The sequence below is a fragment of the Hemiscyllium ocellatum genome, chromosome 15, assembly GCF_020745735.1.
Source record: "Hemiscyllium ocellatum isolate sHemOce1 chromosome 15, sHemOce1.pat.X.cur, whole genome shotgun sequence".
NCBI lineage: Eukaryota > Metazoa > Chordata > Chondrichthyes > Orectolobiformes > Hemiscylliidae > Hemiscyllium > Hemiscyllium ocellatum.
This window is the reverse complement of record NC_083415.1, coordinates 61,890,016-61,910,761: the sequence shown is the minus strand read 5'-3', so window position 1 is coordinate 61,910,761 and position 20,746 is coordinate 61,890,016. Positions and strand designations below refer to the sequence as shown.

The 20,746-nt window shown below is 49.8% G+C and overlaps 1 protein-coding gene across 1 annotated transcript in view; it reads right to left on the bottom strand.

Moving 5' to 3' along the window:
- znf341 (zinc finger protein 341) overlaps window positions 1–20,746 on the bottom strand; it is a 45,674-nt gene that overhangs the window by 16,305 nt on the left and 8,623 nt on the right. The window contains exons 5-10 of the mRNA XM_060836170.1: window positions 20,446–20,643; window positions 9,888–10,083; window positions 8,294–8,378; window positions 5,277–5,464; window positions 2,642–2,838; window positions 1,416–1,624 (exon numbers count right to left, since the gene is read on the bottom strand). Coding sequence (XP_060692153.1) covers window positions 1,416–1,624; window positions 2,642–2,838; window positions 5,277–5,464; window positions 8,294–8,378; window positions 9,888–10,083; window positions 20,446–20,643 — 1,073 coding nt within the window. The remainder of the gene's footprint in view (window positions 1–1,415; window positions 1,625–2,641; window positions 2,839–5,276; window positions 5,465–8,293; window positions 8,379–9,887; window positions 10,084–20,445; window positions 20,644–20,746) is intronic.

Here is a 20,746-nt window from a genome sequence, read left to right as displayed (position 1 = left end):
AAAGGTTAAACATGATCTATCCACATTGTAGGAGGAATGTGCTAGCACTGGAGAGGGTACAGAGGAGATTTACCAGGATGTTGCCTAGGCTGGGAAAGTTTAGTTAGGAAGGGAGTCAGACTGTGGTTGTTTACCTTGGAACATAGAACATTACAGCGCAGTACAGGCCCTTCGGCCCTCGATGTTGGGCCAACTTGTCATATCAATCTGAAGCCCATCTAACCTACACTATTCCATGTACGTCCATATGCTTAGAGTACAGGAGACTGAGAGGGGTCATGATTGATGTGATAAATAAGTAAGGGGGCATAGATAGTGTAAAGAGCTCTTGTGGTGCAGTGGTATTGTCCCTATCTCCAAGCCAGGTAGGCCTTGGTTCAAATCCCACCTACTCCAGACATGTGCCATAGCTTCTCTGGTTAAAAATTATCTGGGTGGCAAACTCAGTAGGGAACCTTTCCCCTTGGCAGAGGGCTCAATGACCAGTAGCATAGATTGAAGGTAAGGGGCAGGAGGTTTACAGGGGGATGTGAAGGAACATTTCACTCAGAGGGTGGTGGGTATCTCAAACTCAGTGCCCATTAAGGCTGGGAGATGCAGAAACCCACTTGACATTGAAGGTGGATTAAGATGTGAACTTGTGATGCCAAAGTATAAAAGTCTCCGGGGGCGAAGTGATGGGAAATGGGATTAGAATAGATAGCAGGCTCGTTTTTAACCAACACTGACTTGATGGGCTGAAGGGGCTTTTTTTGTGCTGCAGAACTCGATGAATTTTTATTTTGTCTTTAATCATAACAGTCAGTCACACAGCTACACCCTGCACGGTTCTTGGACAATGAAAGGTTACAGGGGAAAGACAGGAGAATGGGATTGAGAAACATATAAGACATGATCAAATGGCACAACAGTATTGGTGGGCTGAATGACCTAATTTTACTCAAATATCTGGCGGTACCCATCTCTCCGTCAGTGATGATGTGGGTCACAGGGGCTTAATGCCCCTGTGCTGTGGAGGAGTGCAAACACAGTGACAAGTTTGACACTATGGAGAGGGTGAGGATGGGCCGGGGTTGGAGGGCGGTGAAGCCATAGGGTTCAACTCCAAGTCCCGAGGGGTGAAAAACAGTGGGATTTTCCTTATCTCCAACTCAGGGAGGACAGTGGGGGTGGGGTGGAGGGAAGATAGTGAGTGATAACGTGTGCGAGTTTTGAGAAGATTTGTAGCACAGATTAAGGTTCGGGTTGTAATTACAAACCGGAAGAAGATAGAGTTTGCAGGATGGAGTCTGGGACGCAGCCAGCAGGCTGGAGTATTGGCGGGACATGGAGGAACTGATACATCCCTGCAACCCAAGGGGAATTCACAACGGCTGGGTTCTTACGTGACACATCCAAAAGGAACACTAGCTCACCTGTAAAACGTGGGGCATTTCTTGGGGGTCTGTTGGGGGTAGAGGTTGTGAGAGTATTGGTGTACCCCCAGCTCATACAGCGATGGGAAGATCTTACTGCACAGGTGGCACCGGTATGTTATCTCATCGTCGTGATTCTTGATGTGTTCAACAAACTCATCGAGCTTCACAAAGGTCTGAGTGCAATTCTTCACGACACACTTGTACACCTTACAGAGGAGAACACGTGATAGCAGCATTAGAAACAGGAGCAGGCCATTCAGCCCCTCAGACCTACTCTGCCCTCACAGCCAATGTTACGCCTCAACTCTGCTGCTGCATTACCCCTTCAGTGCACCGACACTCCACCACTGAGCATCCATGACACCCAGAGGAAACTAGCCAAAAGTCACAGCCCTCCGAACTCAGGAATTTTATTGCATCCCAATATGAAAGGATCCCTAGATTCCATGGACAGGGAACAGAGAAGACATCAGATTAGATTAGATTAGATTACTTACAGTGTGGAAACAGGCCCTTCGGCCCAACAAGTCCACACCGACCCGCCGAAGCGCAACCCACCCATACCCCTACATTTACCCCTTACCTAACACTACGGGCAATTTAGCATGGCCAATTCACCTGACCAACACATCTTTGGACTGTGGGAGGAAACCGGAGCACCCGGAGGAAACCCACGCAGACACGGGGAGAACGTGCAAACTCCACACAGTCTGTCGCCTGAGTCGGGAATTGAACCCGGGTCTCAGGCGCTGTGAGACAGCAGTGCTAACCACTGTGCCACCGTGCCGCCCACATCAGTTTAATGTTTCCTTTGAAAGATGGTGCCACTGACAGAGTGGCACTCCCCCAGCACAGCAGGGGGAATGGGATCCAATCCCTTCGACTCTCACCGTGGTAACTTTGATTCTTCCAGCCCAATTCCCTGAAGAGGGATTTTGCTTTGTTCTGGTAAATCCTGTCGCAGATGTGTCCATTTTCTCAGCAAACACCCTTTTCAGAATGATACAGCTTTCAATCAGACTCCCCCCTTGTTTCTCTCAACAGCCATGAGTGAGACAGCAGGAGATACAGCGAGCGAGAGAGAATGTGGGAAAGGAGGAACGAGGGAGTGTGAGGGTGTGTGCCCACGTGTGGGACGAGTGTGCACATGTGAGGGGCGCGGGAGTGAGCAAGGTGGGCGCGAGGGGTGTGCGAGGGGTGAGGCAGTGTGGGGGGAGCAGTACCTGTTGGTTCTTGTGCTGGATCATGTGGGACTTCAGCTGGAAGTAAGTGACGAATTTCCCAGGACAGAACTGGCACTGGTAGGAGCTGTCAATCACCACCATCTGCTTCACCTCCCCAGCACCAGCACCCGCACCCGCTTCACCCGAGAGACTGGCAGGATTCACCAGTGCCCGCTGCTCAGCAGTCTGCGATAATTCTGCTTCCAGTGGAAATTGGAGCATTGGGGGTGGGGGTGGGGGATGAATTGGGATTGGGGAGAGAGGAGACAGTGGGGGAAGGTCGAGGGAGGTGAGAGGGCGGGGGGGGAGATGGGGAGAGTGGGGGGAGTGACGAGGGGGGTCACAGAGAATGGGGGGGAGACAGGGAGAGTCGGGGGGAGACGGGGAAAGTGGGGGTGGAAGACGGGGAGGGGGGGGGACACAGAGTCGGGGAGAGCCAGGGGGCAGACGGGGGGGGGGGGGGGGAAGAGACGGAGGGGGGGGAAGAGACGGGGGGGGGGAAGAGACGGGGGGGGGAAAGAGACGGGGGGGGAAGAGACGGGGGGGAAGAGACGGGTGAGTGGGGGGGGGAGAGACAGGGAGAGTGGGGGGGAGAGACGGGGAGAGTGGGGGGTGTAAAAGTGAGTGGATGAAGTGGAGAGGAATGGGAGAGAATTTAGAAAGGGGTGAGTCATTGATTGTGGTAGATGCATAAATAAAACGAATGAGAGAGAGAGAGAGAGGGAGGGAGGGAGAGATGGAAGAGAGAAGGGATGGAGGGCAGGTAGGCGGGAGGGAGAGGGAGGGAGGGAGGGAGGGAAGAGAGAGATACAAGGGCTTGTTAAACATATCTGACAATGGCCTCATTCACCCAACTGGCCCTCAGCCTGGCCCTGACATTCCAGTGACCGGACAGATAGGGATGAGGCCTGTCTCATCATTGACCATACTCAAAAACATCCAGACTCCAAATATTCCAATAAGTCACAACTCTCCCGAGTGAAAATTGTCATCTTGGTCTCAAAAGGAGCAGCTTTTATTCACAGAGGGAATCGTTGGGCTTTAATATCTCCGGATGGGGAAATCTTTCTCTCTGTATGGTCCCCGTGAAATAGCTTCCAATTAATTTGCCAGCAGAGACATGGACACAGGCTATCCCCCTCCATTAGACGGCGGGGGGGGGGGAAAGAGAGCACGTGGCGGGGGTGGGGGGGGGGGGGGGGGGGGAAGAGCGCGCGGGGGGAGAGCGAGAGAGGTTGCTTACAGGGCGGGAAGGAGGTCACTGGAGGAGATGGTCTAGTACAAACCCCCCCCAGCCCAGGTGGGGATTGAATCTGTCTGAGTACACCCTTCCCTCGTGAACCCGTCCAGCCCCTCTGAAAGGAACTGTAGGTAGCTCTGACCCACAAGTGGTCAGGTCTGTACCCCAGTATTTACCGACCTGCCTACTTGGGAAAAAACCTGCCTGCCCAGTCAGTCGAGCCTTTACTCACAAGGTAATCTACCCATTGCAGGGATTAGTCTCATCAACCATCTCTGAGCAGAATCCAACACAGTCAGACCCTCCTGTCAGTACGGTGACCATTCCTTGTTACATTCTGCTCCAGAGTCTCTCCAATGCCATAAACAATAGACAATAGGTGCAGGAGTAGGCCATTCTGCCCTTCGAGCCTGCACCACCATTCAATATGATCATGGCTGATCGTCCTTAATCAGTATCTGTTCCTGCGTTATCTCCATAACCCTTGATTCCACTATCTTTGAGAGCTCTATCCAACTCTTTCTTAAATGAATCTAGAGACTGGGCCTCCACTGCCCTCTGGGGCAGAGCATTCCACACAACCACCACTCTCTGGGTGAAGAAGTTTCTCCTCATCTCTGTCCTAAATGGTCTACCTTGTATTTTTAAGCTGTGTCCTCTGGTTCGGGACTCACCCATCAGCGGAAACATCCTTCCTGCCTCCAGAGTGTCCAATTCTTTAATAATCTTATATGTCTCAATCAGATCCCCTCTCAGTCTTCTAAACTCAAGGGTATACAAGCCCAATCGCTTCAGTCTTTCAGTGTAAGGTAATCCCTCCATTCCAGGAATTGACCTCGTGAACCTACGCTGCACTCCCTCAATAGCCATGTCTAACTAAAGCATAATCTCTCCACTCTGACCCTCCTAAGAGCATCCCACCCAGACCTACCCCATACCCTATCTCTGCATTTCCCATGGCTAACCCACTGAACCTGCACACCCCTGGACCCTATGGACAATTTAAACACGGCCAATCTACCCTAACCTGCACATCGTTGGACTGTGGGAGGAAACCGAGCACCCGGAGGAAACCCACGCAGACATGGGGAGAATGCGCAAACTCCACACAGTCAATTGTCCGAGACTGGAATCGAACCTGGGTCCCTGGTGCTGTGAGGCAGCAGTGATAATCACTGAGCCACCTTAGTGTTGATGATGTCTACCTCGTTGCTTGTCAAATACCCCTCCAACTTTCCCATCCCAGACTGGGTCTCTGTCACTAACGGAGTCTCACTGGGGCCCTGTAGGCTCACACTGACCGGGAGCAGGAGACACAAGGGGTTCTAGGTGTTGCGATCACAGCCCGAGGGTACACCCCCTCACCGCTCCCCTCCCCCTCACCGCCCCGCTGACCTGTGACCTCGCTCTCCTCCTGGTCGCCCACCTTTTGCGAGTTGAGAGTGAGCACCTGCATGGAGACAGAGGAGCGGGACACCCCCGACGGCCACACCTTGTGGGTCTGCATGTGCTTCTTGACATTGGATTTTTGGGCAAACGCCCGGCCGCAGACGATGCACTGGAATGGCTTCTCTCCCGTGTGGCTGCGGAAACAAAGTGGGGGGGTGGAGGGAGAGTCATTATTCGGGGACGGAAGAACGGACCTGAATTTCTATAGCGCCGTTCGCAGCCACAGTACTGTATACTGAAAGCACTTCACAGCTAATGAGGTTCTTCACTGAAGTGTGGTCAAGGATTACACAGTGGCCATTTTGTGCACAACAAGATCCCACAACCAAGTGTGATACCGAGCAGATGGCCTGTTCTGTTTATGTAATGTTAAGGGGATGGGGGGGGAGGAGAGAGAACGCCCCCATTCTCCTTCAGAACGGCATCTCTGTCTCTTGCATGTCCACCATAGGTCGACTTTTTATGGCGGGCATGAGAACTGGGTCTAGACTTCAACCTCTCGGCCAGAGGCTCGTCCCTGAGACAGTGCTGCACTCCTGCAGCCCCGCGTGGGAATACCAACCTGGATTTCAGTGTTCTGGGTCTCGGAGTGTGACCCACTGAGATGGGACTGAGCAACAGACCATAGCCGTGCCCCGTGGAATCGAGAGGAGGTGACCCTGGGGGTAGATCGGAAATGCCAACTCCCAACCAAACTCCTTCCCAAACCGAACCTGCCATTAACAAGACCTTAGAGCTGAGAAGGTTGAGGGGTGACCGGAACAAGGGGCACTGACAGGGAGAACTGGTTCCCCTTTTATTAGAGTGGTCGATAACCAAGGGGTGGGAAGCAATAGGATCAGAGAGGATTTGAGGAACAGCTTTCTCATTCAGAGTTTGACGGGCATCAGCAACTCACTGCCTGAGAGAGTGGTTATGCCATGAAGCTTCAGTTTACAAACTATTGAGATGAATGTTTAAAATGCCCAGGCACACAAGGCCAGGGGCTGAGTGCTAGGAAATGGGGTTGGAATAAATGGATAGAAAATTGCTGGAGAAACTCAGCAGGTCTGGCAGCATCTGCAGAGATAGAAACAGAGATAACATCTCAGATCCAGTCACCCTTCTGCTTTTGTTTCTGATTTCCAGCATCAGCAGTTCTCTTTTTTTTCAGAATAGATGGATGTTTGATGACTGGCACAGACACAATGGGCTGAAGGGCCACTTTCCATGCAGTAAAAACTCTGGGATTCTATAAGAGTGCATTGGAGCTGCCTCTCCCCCACCGCGGTTAGTGACAGGATCGGAGCTGGGCTCTCTGGGTAATCAGCAAAACTCTGATTGCGCAGAGAGCTGGGAAATGTTAACCCAGGACCAATACGCAGGAGCAGTGATGGGGCAAGGCTCACAGGATGTACTTAGGAACAAGGGGAGGCCATTCAGCCCATCAAGAATGTTCTACCAATCACTGAGATCCTGGCTGATCTGTGGCCTAACTCCATCTCCCTGCCTTTGGGCCATAGCCCTTAATAAACAGAAATCTATCTATTTCAGATTTAAAATTAAACTTAAAATTAACAACTGACCCATTCATGTTTAATCGAAGAGAGTTCCAAACCTCTCCCACCATATATGTGTGTGTGTGTGTGTGTGTGTGTGTGTGTGTGTGTGTGTGTGTGTGTGTGTAGAAGTGCTTCCTATCGTGTCTCCTCAATGGTCTGGCCCTAATTCTCAGGCTATGTCCCCAGTTCAGGAATGCCCAACCAGCGGGAATTGTTATTTATTTATTCATTTTTGTGGGATGTGGGTGTCACTGGCTGGGCCCAGCATTTATTGCCCGTCCCTATTTGCCCCTTGAGAAGGTGGGGGTGAGCTGCCACCGTCCACCTGCTGTGGGTTGACCCACAATGCCCTTTGGGAGAGAATTCCAAGATTTTGACCCAGCGACAGTGAAGGAACGGCGATAGACTTCCAAGTCAGGATGGTGAGTGGTTTGGAGAGGAATTTGCAAGGGGATGGTGGTCCCATGTATCTGCTGCCCTTGTCCTTCTAGATGGAAGAGGTTGTGGGTTTGGAAGGTGCTGTCTGTGGCGAATATAGTTTATCTACTCTGCCATTTCCGGTTAATATCTTGAAGACTTCGACCAAATCACCCTTTAACCTTCTAAATTCTAGAGAAAAAGGGTATAGTGTGCGATCTCTCCTTATACCATAACCCCTGAAGTCCAGGTATCTTGCTTGGAAACCAACACTGTACTCCCTCCAAGGCCAGTCTATCCCTCCCAGGCGTGGTGCATGGGTCTGCTCATTAAATCCATGGAGGGTTTAATCAGGGCCTTGTCCATGGAAATGTTCACATTCTGATACACAGGAGAGGGTAGGGCTGTAAAATACATTTGAGCGATTCACCCAGACCCTTTGCTCCTTTTTATAAAGATTATCTCTGGGTCAGACTTCAGCCAGAGTGCAATTGCAAGACACCACCCTTTGGAACAGAAGGCAAATTCTTGGGGAAGTGGAGGAGGAGATTTACTGGAATGACACCAGAGAGGTAGTAAAGACAGGAGACATCCAGGACACCTCTCTCGGAGATTGGTTAGAAATGCTCGAAATCACGAGTTCGGCAGAAAGGGAATCTGCTCACATTGCCAGGAGGGTCAGTAGCCACGGCAAACAGACTTAAGATCATTAAAACCGGAGGAAAAATTATTATTTAAATTATTTATTATTGTGATCCGGAACGTGCTGTTGTGAAAGGGGCAGTGGACACAGACTTAGCAGAATCGTTCTAAAGGGAATTATATAAATATGTGAAAAGGGAACATTTGTACGGGTTATTAGGAAGCTCTGTGGGAATTATCGGACAGCTCTATCCCTGAGGTAGCGCAGGCAGAGTCAGCCAAATGTTGTGCTGTCCCGGAATAAACTCATCAGGGGAGACAGCCCACAGAGCTGTCTGTCTGTCACTGAGACCAATCTCTTACCTTCTGATGTGCTGCTGGAGGTCAAAGTTCTTGGCAAACATCTTGTTGCAATAATTGCATTTCAGCTTTTGCAATTTGCCTTTTCCTGAAACACAAAGGGAAGCAGTTTGAGTCTCTCTCTCTCTCTCTCTCTCTCTCTGATTTCCGTTCCAGCGGTGTGTGTGCTGTCACACCAACCCACACTGCGGAGGCTGATGGACGGTGATGCCACACCTTAGAGACTCGATGACTGTTACACATACCCTCCCCCCACCCCCAACAGAGACCCCACTCTCCCCAACACGTCTCCCCACCCCCACTCAGATCTCACCTCCTAACACACGTCTATCCTCTCCAACCCCCAACCCCAGAAACCCCACCCCCAACACACGTATCCCCTCCCCAGCCCTCACCCTCAGACCTGACCCCCCGACACATGTCTCCCCTCCCCCACTCCCGCCCCCAAACACATCTCCCCTCCCCCAATCCCCATACTCAGACCTGACCTTCCAACACACATCTCCCCTCCCCCACTCCCATCCCAAACACGTCTCCCCTCCCCAACCCCCAGACTCAGACCTCACCCCTCGACACATGTCTACCCTCCCCTAGTCCCCAACCCCAGAAACCCCACCACCAACACACGTCTCCCCTCCCCCACCCTCAGACCTGACCCCCTGTCATACGTCTCCCCTCCCCCATCACCACACTCAGACCTCACCCCAGATACACGTCTCCCCTCCCCCACCACCACACTCAGACCTCACCCCCCCAACACACGTCTCCGCTCAACCTACCCTCACACTGAGACCCCACCCCCAACACACACATCAACTCTCCCCTTCTCAAAGACCTCACCCTCCAACACATCTCCCCTCCCCCAACAGAGATGCTACCCCCTAACACACGTCTCCCTTCCCACCACTCTCACACTCATAGACCCCAGTCCTAATACACGACTCCCCTCCCCCAACACAATGCTTCCCCATCCCCCACACACCTCCCCGCTCCACAATCCAAAATGAGGCCTGTTTGTCACCAGAGTCTCCTCACTGCCAATGTAACCCAATCAGATTGACCAACTTCACGTGCAATTCCTTCCAAGTTGCATTGCTATAGCACCTTTTAACACCTGCAGGTGTCCCCATGGGCTCCACAGTCAGTGAGGAACATAGAATCATAGACTCCCAGTGCAGAAGTCACACCAACCCTCCCAACAGCAACCCACCCAGACTAATCCCCCCCAACCCACCCCTGTAACCCCGCATAGCTAACCCACCTGACCCGTACACCCCTGGAAACTGTGGGAGGAAACCAAAGCGTTGCTACTATTTGCAGCCAATCGCAGCACAACAAGATCCCAACCACAAATGACAAAGTGGCAATAATCAGGTGACCTTTTTTTTCTGTGTTGGGCGCGGGAAGACTGAGAACAACGCTCAGGACCCTCCACATCCACTTGGCAGCTCAGGCTCAGGCCCAGTCCAAACGCCAGCACCTCAGGCAGTGCAGGACTCCCTCGGCACGGCGATTGGAGGGACCGTCTGGGCTGAGGCTACGGAGTTGGGGAGGGGGGATTTGGGGAATGAAGCGTTTGTCCCTTTGGGCTCCATACCTTCTTGGACAGCCAGGGTGTCCTTGGGCTGCCTGTTCTTGGTGCTGTCAGGCTCGAAGTTGGAGAGATCATCAGCTGCAGGGTGAATGCTCGAGGTGGTGATGATGCTGCTGGTCTTGGTTTTGAAACCTTGCTTTCCGGGACTGTAGACGGGGGGAGTGGTGAACGGAGAGCTCTCCACACACTGACTGGGAACCTGCAGAGAACAGAGGCAACTACAGTGACGGCAGACAACAGCAAAACAACATACACACCTCCCAGCGCTGAGATAAAACCCAACAGGTCTCCGATAAGACAGGGAAAAAAAAAGTGACAGGATGTAGTGAAACTATCAGGAAGGTTTCTCACGTGGTGAAACAAAGGGATCGGCTAAAGTGTGTCTGCTTTAACGCAAGGAGTGTCCGAAATAAGAGCGACGAACTTACAGTATTTGGGACTATGATGTTGTGGCCATAACGGAGACGTGGGTTTCAAAGGGGCAGGAATGGTTGTGAGATGTTCCTGGGTTTAGAACATTTAAAAAGAACAGGGAGGGTGGAAAAAGAGGAGGGGGTGTAGCATTGCTAATCAGAGAGTGCATCACAGCAACAGAAACCAAGGGTGTTGAGGAAGGTTTGTCTACTGAGGTTCAGTATGAGTGGAAGTTAGGAACAGCAAGGGAACAGCCACTGCTTTGGGGGTTTTCTACATTGAAGAACTCATAGGCCCGCTGATTCTGGAAAAATGCAGATTATTATTACGGGTGACTTCAACTTTCTCAATATTGACTGGAACCTCCTTAGTGCAGATGGTTTGGATGGAGCCGTTTTTGTCAGGTGTGTTCAGGAGGGTTTCCTTACTCAGTATGTAGGCAGACCGACAAGGGAAGAGGCCATTTTGGATTTGGTGCTTGGCAAAGAGCCAGCCCAGGTGTCAGATCTCACAGCGGGAGAACACTTTGGTGACAGCAATCACAATTGCCTCACATCTAGCATTGCCTTGGAGAGGGAAAGGAGCAGTTACCAAGGGAAGATATTTAATCAGGGGAAAGGAAATTATGATGCTATCAGACAGGAGTTAGGAAATACACAGAAAGGGCACAGCAGACATGTGGAGACTGTTTAAGGAGCAGTTGTTGTGAGTGATGCACAAGTTTGTTCCTCTGAGACAGGCAAGAAGGGCTAAGATTAAGGAACCTTGGATGACAAGAACAGAGGAATTTCTCGTCAAAAGGAAGGCGGCAGCTTACGTAAGGTGGAGTGGGCAAGGATCTAGCACAGCCTTAGAGATTATACGCTAGCTAGAAAGGAGCTCAGAAATGGACTGAGGAGAGCCAGGAGGGGGCATGAAAAAGGTTTGGCAGGAAGGATTAGGGAGAACCCAAAGGCATTTTACTCATATGTGGGGAATAAGAGAGTGATGAGGGAGAAGGTAGGACTGATCAGGGATAGAGTAGGGAAATTGTGCATGGAGTCTGAGCAGATAGAAAAAAACTCATTTAGGGCTTCTCCTTTGGTTTTCACCAAGGAAAGGGACTTTGTTGTGAATGAGAACTTTGAGGAGCTGAGAAACAGGCTTGAACAGATCAAGATTGATGAAGTTGATGCGCTGGAAATTTTGGAAAACATTAAGATTGATAAGTCCCCAGGGCCAGACCAGATTTATCCCAGGCTGCTCCGGGAAGCAAGAAAGGAGGTTGCTAAGTCGCTGGTGAAGATATTTGCTTCCTCACTCTCCACAGGAGTCATACTGGAGGATTGGAAGGAGGTGAATGTTGTTCCTCTTTTCAAGAAGGGTAATAGGGAAATCCCTGGTAATTACAGACCAGTCAGTCTCACGTCTGTGGTCCGCAAAGTTTTGGAAAGAATTCTGAGGGGTAGGATCTATGACTATTTGGAAAAGCACAGTGATTGAAGGCATTCAGCATGGCTTTGTGAGGGGCAGGTCCTCTTTTGAGTTGAGGTGGTGACGAGACAGGTCGATAAAGGTCGAGCAGTGGATGTGGTGTATATGGACTTCAGCAAGGCATTTAATAGAGTTCCCCATGGTAGGCTCACTCAAAGTCAGGAAGTATGGGATACAGGGAGATTTGGCTATCTGGATTCAGAATTGGCTGGCTGACAGAAGGCAGAGATGGTAAGTATTCTGCCTGGAGGTCAGTGTTGAGTGGGGTCCCACAGGGCTCTGTTCTTGGGCCTCTGCTCTTTGTAGTTTTTATAAATGACTTGGATGAGGAAGTTGAGGGGTGGGTTAGTAAATTTGCCAAGGACACAAAGGTTGGAGGTGTCATTGATAATATTGAGGGCTACTGCAAGCTACAGCACGACAAAGACAAGATGCAGAGCTGGGCTGAGAAATGGCAGATGGAGTTCAATCTGGATAAAGGTGAAGTGATGCATTTTGGAAGGTTGAACTCAAATGCTGAATATAGGATTAAAGACAGGATTCTTGGCAGTGTGGAGGAACAGAGGGATCTTGGTGCTCAAGTACATAGATCCCTCAAAGTTGCCACCCAAGTGGATAGGGTTGTTAAGAAAGCATATGATGTTCTGGCTTTCATTAACAGGGGGATTGAGTTTAAGAGCCACGAGGTTTTGCTACAGCTCTACAAGTCCCTGGTGAGACCACACTGGGAATATTGTGTCCAGTTTTGGTCACTCTACTATAGGAAAGATACAGAAGCTTTGGAGAGGGTGCAAAGAAGGTTTACCAGGATGCTGCTGGACTGGAGGGCTTGCCTTATGAAGAAAGGTTGAATAAGCTCGGACTTTTCTCTCTGGAGAGAAGGAAGAGAGGAGACCTGATCGAGGTGTACAAGATAATGAGAGGCATGGACAGAGTCAATAGCCAGAGATTTTTCCCCAGGGCAGGATTGACTGCTATAAGGGGTCATTGATTTAAGATATTAGGAGGAAGGGATAAAGGAGACGTCAGAGGTAGGTTCTTTACACAGAGAGTTGTGAATGCATGGAATGCGTTGCCAGCTGTGGTGATGGAAGCAGAGTCATTGGGGACATTTAAGTGACTGCTGGACATACACATGGATAGCAGTAAATTGAGGGGTGTGGAGGTTAGGTTATTTTTAGATTAGGAATAATCCTCGGTATAACATCCTGGGCTGAAGGGCCTGTTCTGTGCTGTACTTTTTGACATTCTATTAAAACACCAAATAGCGCACATGCTGGAAATCCGAAATAAAAATGCAGATAGCGCTGGAGAGACTCAGCAGGTCTGGTAGCATCTGTGGAGAGAGAAACAGAGTGAACATTTTGCATCTGGAATGATTTTTCTTACCAGTTCTGAAGAAGGGTCACTAGATTCGAAACAATAACTCTGCCACTCTCCACAGATGCTGCCAGACCTACTGAGTTTCTCCAGCACTCATGGTGTTTGCTTTGAGAAAAGAGGAAGTGGGTGGGGGGGACCTTCAAGGGGATTTTAAGATCAAGAAAGAACTTGGCAGAGATTTTCCACTTGGGTGGGGAGAGGTTTAAAATGAGGGATCACTGACGAAGACAGATCCCTCCTACACACACACACACACCCAGAACCCCCCAGCCACACACACACAGCCCCACCCCTCCCACACACACAGCCCCCCAGACACACACACACACACACACACACACAGCCCTCCCCACAAACACAGCCCTCCCCACACACCCCCAGAACCTCCCCACCACACACACACACACACACCCAGAACCCCCAGACCCACACACACACACACACACACACCCAGAACCCCCAGCCACACACACACACACACACACAGCACCCCCCCAGACACACAAACACAGCCCTCCCCACACACCCCCAGAACCTCCCCACAACACACACACACACACCCAGAGCCGCCCCCCCACACACACAGCACCCCTCCAACACCCCCCCCCCCCCAACACACACACACACACGCACAATTCAGAAGGAAGGGCTGGCCTCAGCAGAGCAGCTAGAATGTGGAACTGAGTCCCGTGGGGAAGGACTGAGGGGGGTTAGTGTTAAAAGAGTTCAGTAGAAACTCAATCACACGAGGCAGGAAGTATTGACAGGGTAGATGTGGAAAGGCTCTCCTCCTCACGTCCAGCATCATTGCAGGATAAGGGGTCACTCATCCAGGACAGTGATGAGAAGGAATTTCTGCTCTCAGGGGAGAGTGAGTGTGTGGAATGCTTTACCCCACAGGGCTGTCGAGGTTGGGTCATTCAGTACATTAAAGCTGAGACACACAGACTTTAATCAGGAAGGGAATCAAAGGTTATAGGGAAAAGGCAGGAAAGTGGACTTGAGGATGAAGAGATCAGTCTTGCTCTCTCTGAAAGACAGAGCAGGCTCAATGGGCTGAATGCCTGCTCCTATTTCTTATGGAATAGCAGGATAAACTTATCAGATCAGCTGAGGAAGGGTAGGAGAAGTGCAGATAGGGTGGAAGAGAAGGTGTTTAGCCTCATCGCTCAGACCTTGAGTATAGGGGTTGGGGTGTCATATTGAGGCTGTACAGGATGTTAATGAAGTGCTTTTGAAGTACTGTGTACAGTTCTGGTTGCCCTGTTATAGGAAGGATGTTACAAAATTGGAGAGGGTTCTGAAAAGATTTACCAGGATATTGCCAGAAATAGAAGGTTTGAGTTACAAAAATCAGCTAGCAAGGCTGGGACTTTTCTCAAGGAGGTGGAGAGGTTGAGAGGTGACCTTATAGAGTTTCATAAAATCATGAGGGGCTTGGATAAGGTGAATAGCAAAAGTATTTTCCCAAGGGTAGGGGGAGTTCAAAACTGGGGAGCATAATTTTCAGGTGAGAGGAAAAAGATTTAAAAGGGACCTGAGAGGCAACGTTTTCACACAGTGGGGTAGGTGGTATGTGGAATGAGCTGCCGGGGGGATGGTAGAAGCAGGTACAGTTATAACACTTAAAGGACATTTCCTGATGAAGGGTTTATGCCTGAAACGTTGACTCTCCTGCTCCTCAGATGCTGCCTGACCTGCTGTGCTTTTCCAGCACCACACTCTCGACTCTGATCTCCAGCGTCTACAGTCCTCACCTCCTCCCTGAAAGGACATTTGGACGGGCACATGAATGAAAAGGTTTAGAGTGAAATGGGCCAAGCCCATGGGGTAAGTTCTCACTGGAAGGGTTAACAGTTGCTAAGGAGGGACTGTTGGATGGACTGTTGGTCCTTATATTTGACAAGGCACTGGGACTGGATGAGATGAATATTAAAGGGAGTGTGTGTGTGGAAATTATAGGAGCACTACCCATAATCCTTCAGTCTTCCCTAGACTTGAGGGAGGTACCAGGGGACCAGAGAATTATAAACATTACCTCAGGTATAAAAACTTAGTTTAACTTCAGCAATTGGGAAACTTCTGGAGACAATGCTTCACAGCAAAATTAATAGATCACATGGAAAAATGTGGGTTAATTAGGAAGAGGGTGGTGTGTGTATGGAATGAGCTGCCAGGGGAAGTGGTGGAGGCTGGTATATTTACAGCATTTAAAAGGCATCTGGATGGGTATGTGAATAGGAAGGGTTGAGAGGGATATGGGCCAAGTGCTGGCAATTGGGACTAGATTAGGTTGGGATATCTGGTTGGATTAGATTACTTACAGGGTGGAAACAGGCCCTTCGGCCCAACAAGTCCACACCGACCCGCCGAAGCGCAACCCACCCATACCCATGCCCCTTACCTAACACTACGGGCAATTTAGCATGGCCAATTCACCTGACCTGCACATCTTTGTGACTGTGGGAGGAAACCGGAGCACCCGGAGGAAACCCACGCAGACACGGGGAGAACGTGCAAACTCCGCACAGTCAGTCACCTGAGGCGGGAATTGAACCCAGGTCTCTGGTGCTGTGAGGCAGCAGTGCTAACCACTGTGCCACCGTGCCGCCCACGCGACTGAAGGGTCTGTTTCTGTGCTGTACATCTCTATGTCTCTAACAGCCATTATGGATTTAAAGCAGGAGGGGCTGGTTTAGTTTGGGAAACATGCTTGGCATGGATAACATGGACCGAGGGTCTGTTTCCGTGCTGTATGACACTATGGCTTGGTCTAGCAGTAACAGCAACCTGTAGCTCTCTGTGCCGTCTCTGAGGGAAACAAGGTCCAACGTGAAGTGGCTTCATTCAAAATCACCTCAAGCTGAATAATGAGCAGCTTCCTCCATCCTCTGACTGGCCGGGTGGTGCTGTACAGCATGACAGGCACTATCCCGAGGTTCAGAAACGGATGTCACAGAACTTTGGATGGTACAACTGGAACCAGGGAGCAGGGCCCAGACTGAAATGACATTCCTGGGCTCTGGGGAAATCTGCAGCAGAGTTAGAAAGGCGGGGGGACAAATCAGTTCCTGATTTTTCCATTAGTTCTTTGGCAGGATGTGGCATCTGTTGCTCATCCCTAATTGCCCTTGATGGGAGGGGCTTGCTAGGGCCACTTCAGAGGGTATTTCAGAATCAATTACATAGTTATGGGCCTGGAGTCACGTGTAGGCCAGACCAAGTAACAATGCAACTTCTCTTTTTTTTAAAAGATTAGATTAGATTACTTACAGTGTGGAAACAGTCCCTTCAGCCCAACAAGTCCATACCGACCCTCTGAAGAGCAACCCACCCAGACCCATTCCCCTACATTTACCCCTTCACCTAACACTACGGGCAATTTAGCATGGCCAATTCACCTGACCTGCACATTTTTGGATTGTGGGAGGAAACCGGAGCACCCGGAGGAAACCCACGCAGACACGGGAGAACGTGCAAACTCCACACAGACAGTTGTCTGAGGCGGGAACTGAACCTGGGTCTCTGGCGCTGTGAGGCAGCAGTGCTAACCACTGTGCTGTCCACAAAGGGCACAAGTGCACCAGTTGAGTTTCTAACGACAATGAATGATAGTTTCAGGATCGCCATCACGGAGACTGGTTTTATAATTCCCAGGCTTATTAACTAAACTTAAATTTCACCGCTGCCTTCATCAGATTCGAACCCAGCTCCCCAGACCATTATCTTTGGCCTTTGAATCACGAGCTCAGGGACATTTCCATTGCGTCACCATTTCCCAAACTGACCAGAGGTACGGAACAAAAAAAGGTGTAATTCTGTTGCTCAGTGCAGTCTGCAGACCATCAAGCAATGGGAAGGATGTAGAGGAACAAGTCTATTGGGAAATTACAGAGAAATGCCAATTACACTATAGAGTCATTCTACAAAAGGAACTTTAATTTCCAAGGAAGGGTAAGGAGCAGTGAAGGGCAAGTGTTCCTAGATTATGTTCAGGGGAGTTTCCTACAGCAGTCTATGTCCAGCTCAATCAGAAAGGAAGCACTGTTGGACCTAACTGTTAAAAATAAGGTGTGTCAAAGTAGATCAACTGTGTTTGTGGGAATGTTTGGGGATGAGTGATCATTGGATCATATGGTTGAGGATGAAAATAACAATAAACAATCCAGATTTAGAATACAGAACAACCTCGATTATCCAAACGGGATGGGCGGGAAGTATTTTGTTCGGATAACTGACTGTTTGGATAACTGATTGTTCGGATAACGCTTAACATTTTTACGGGACATTGAGATCTCGATCGGATAATCCGAATTTCAGATCATTGATGTTCAGATAACCGGGGTTGTTCTGTAATTAACGTGCAGAGAACCAACTTCAATGGAACAAGATTTGAGCCGGGCCAGACCGACTACAGCTGAAGGTTGGGAGACAACATCTCAAACTGAGCAGTTTGAAGAGATAGTGGTTTAGGGTGTCAAGGTATATTTATTGACCTGAGTTCGAATCCCACTACAACAGATGGTGGAATCTGAATGCAATAAAAAAACTGCAATTAAGAATCTACTGATAACCATGACAACATTATCGATTATTGGAAAACCCACCTGGGTCACTAATGCCCTTTAGTGAAGGAAATCTGCCATCCTTACCTGGTCTGGCCTACATGTGACTCCAGCAACATGGCGACTGGGCAACCAGGGACGGATAATAAATACTGACCAGGCCAGTGACACCCTCATCTCAACAAATAAAAAAGAATCCCTCAAAATGGGGAAGGTAGGATACACAAAACGAAAGTTCCCCAGGTGACAGAGGAGATAGAAATAAAGATAAAGAACAGAAAGTGTGCTGACGAGAGCTGCTGGGTAGGAAGTACCAACTGAGAAGCAAATGAACTAAAGAAGGGAAGGTGAGGAACAAACATGAGAAACGTCTAGTCTAACATAAAGGGGAATCTCAAAATCTTCTTTGGGTACATCATTTGTAAACGTGTGGGGTGCTAGATAAGCACAGCCAATCAGGCGGCATCTTGATGAAGGGTTTACGCTCGAAACGTCGATTTTCTTGCTCCTCGGATGCTGCCTGACCAGCTGTGCTTTTTCAGAGCCACGCTTTCGATTCTGATCTCCAGCATCTTTCTCCTACATCAACAGTAAAAACTGACAAATGGGGTAGGGGTCGATTAAGGACTAAAAAAGGAATTTACACACTGAGGGAGGGGGCATGGCTGGCTTATTAAATTAATAGTTTGAAGTCTTCATCAAGGAGTTAGACTCTCCCCAGGCCAGAGTCACAGAGGGTAAACTCTCACTGGGAGAGTTCACAGCTGTTAAGGAAGGGCTGTTGGATAGACTGCTGGTCCTTATATTTGACAAGGCACTGGGACTGGATGAGATGAATTTTAAAGGGAGAGAGTGGAAATTGTAAGGCACTACCCATAATCCTTCAGTCTTCCCTAGACTTGAGGGAGGTACCTGGGGACCAGAGAATTATAAACATTACCTCAGGTATAAAAAGTCAGTTTAACTTCAGCAATTAGGATACTTCTGGAGACGATAATTCACAGCAAAATTAATAGATCACATGGAAAAATGTGGGTTAATTAGGAAGAGGGTGGTGTATGTATGGAACGAGTTGCCAGGGGAAGTGGTGGAGTCTGGTATATTTACAGCATTTAAAAGGCATCTGGATGAGTAAATGAATAGGAAGGGTTTGGAGGGATATGGGCCAAGTGCTGGCAACTGGGACTAGATTAGGTTGGGATATCTGCTCGGAGTGGACGAGTTGGACCGAAGGGTCTGTTACCGTGCTGTACATCTCTATGACTCGAAGAGCCATCATGGATTTAAGGCAAAATTGTGTTTAAAAACTTTCTAATTAAGAGGTAACAGAAAGGCTTGATGAATGTAATTTAAACTAAAAATCATCCAGGAAAGTAGGCACAGCCAGCATTTATTGCCCATCTCTAATTGTCCAGAGGGTAGTTGAGAGTCAACCATATTGCTGTGGGTCTGGAGTCACGTGTAGGCCAGACCAGGGAAGGACGGCAGATTCGTTCCCTATTAGTGAACCAGGTGGGTACTTACATCAATCGACAGTAGTCACGAGGTCACCATTAGGTCAGGTTTTAGTCCATATCTTCTATCATTGAATTCAAATGTCACCATATCATAGAATCACACATGACAGAAGAGGCCCTTCACCCCATCGATTCTGTACTACCACAACCTACAATGCTACCATCCCTGACACCCCCGGAACATTAGCCTGCTGTTACTGGTTCAGGGAAATGCCCACGTCACTGCTCCCTCTTCCCCATGTGGTTGATGTGGTGTCCAGGCACCTCCAGTGCCACACAATGCTCTGCCATGGAACAAACGGGAATGTGGCAAACATGGAATCAAAACTGGCTCAACAGGAGAAAACAGCGAGAAATGGGCAAGGGAAATGTTCCAGGCTGGGGGGGGGGGGTGGTTTGTTCTGGAGAATCCCTGGGGTTAGTCTGATTTTCCCGAAGCACATTAATCACCTGGATCTCGCTGTGCCTGGGACAGTTCCATAGTTTGCAGATGACGCAGAGCTTTGAAGAACAGTAAACTCTGAGGAGTATAGTGCAGAAAGGACACTGACAAGTGGGTGGAGTGGGCAGACAGGTGGCAGATGAAGTTCAATGCAGAGAGTTATGAGGTCAGCAAAACATTGGAAGACAAGAGGAGATACAATGTTAAAGTGAGTGCAGGAGCAGAGGGAGTTGAACATAGATCATTGAAGGTGGGAAGGCAGGTGGGGAGAGCAGTTCATAAAACATACAGTGTCCTCGGCTTTACCAATCAGGGCATGGAGTACCAGAGCAAGATGATCCTGGGGGTGTTGGGCACTGTACTCAGGGAGGGTGTGGATGGGATTGGGAGAGGGCAGGGGAAAATCCCAGCGATAGCTCCAGGGGTAAGTCAGTGAGAGAATGGGGAGCTGCTGATTTTCACAAGGGGACGGCATAAATCCTTCATCAGCACAGGTTCCCAGGGTCATGGGCAAACACGGGTCACTTGGATAGCTCTTCCAAACAGCAAGTACAGGCAGCATGGAAAGAACGGCCTCCTGTGGCAAGCCATGATGGACACTCCACCGTCTCTCCAGTTCCACGCTTCATGACTCCTTCCCGCAGCATGAACGCTTCCCCCCCAGTCCTCCCCCACACACACACACACACCTTCTCCCCACCCCCCCCCCCCCCCACACACACACACACACACACCTTCCCCCACCCCCCCCCCACCCCCCCAAGTACCTGGACGTGTTGGAAGTTCTGCATGGCCAGGCTCTGTCCCTCTGAGGAGGTCCCATTCATCTGACTGTACACCTGCACCACGGCATTCCCACTGGGACTGGGCTGGATCTGGGGGGTCATCGTAGGGGGAGGGGGCGGAGGAGGAGGAGGAGGTGGAGGGGGGATATACGAAGCCCCCGGGTGCATGTTGTGACTGCTCTGCAAAACAGTTAACGGAGAGAGAGAGACAGAGAGAGAGAGGGGGAGAATAACACGTCACTTTGAAAGCGAGAGCATTCCTCAATAAAGAATCCCTTCCTGA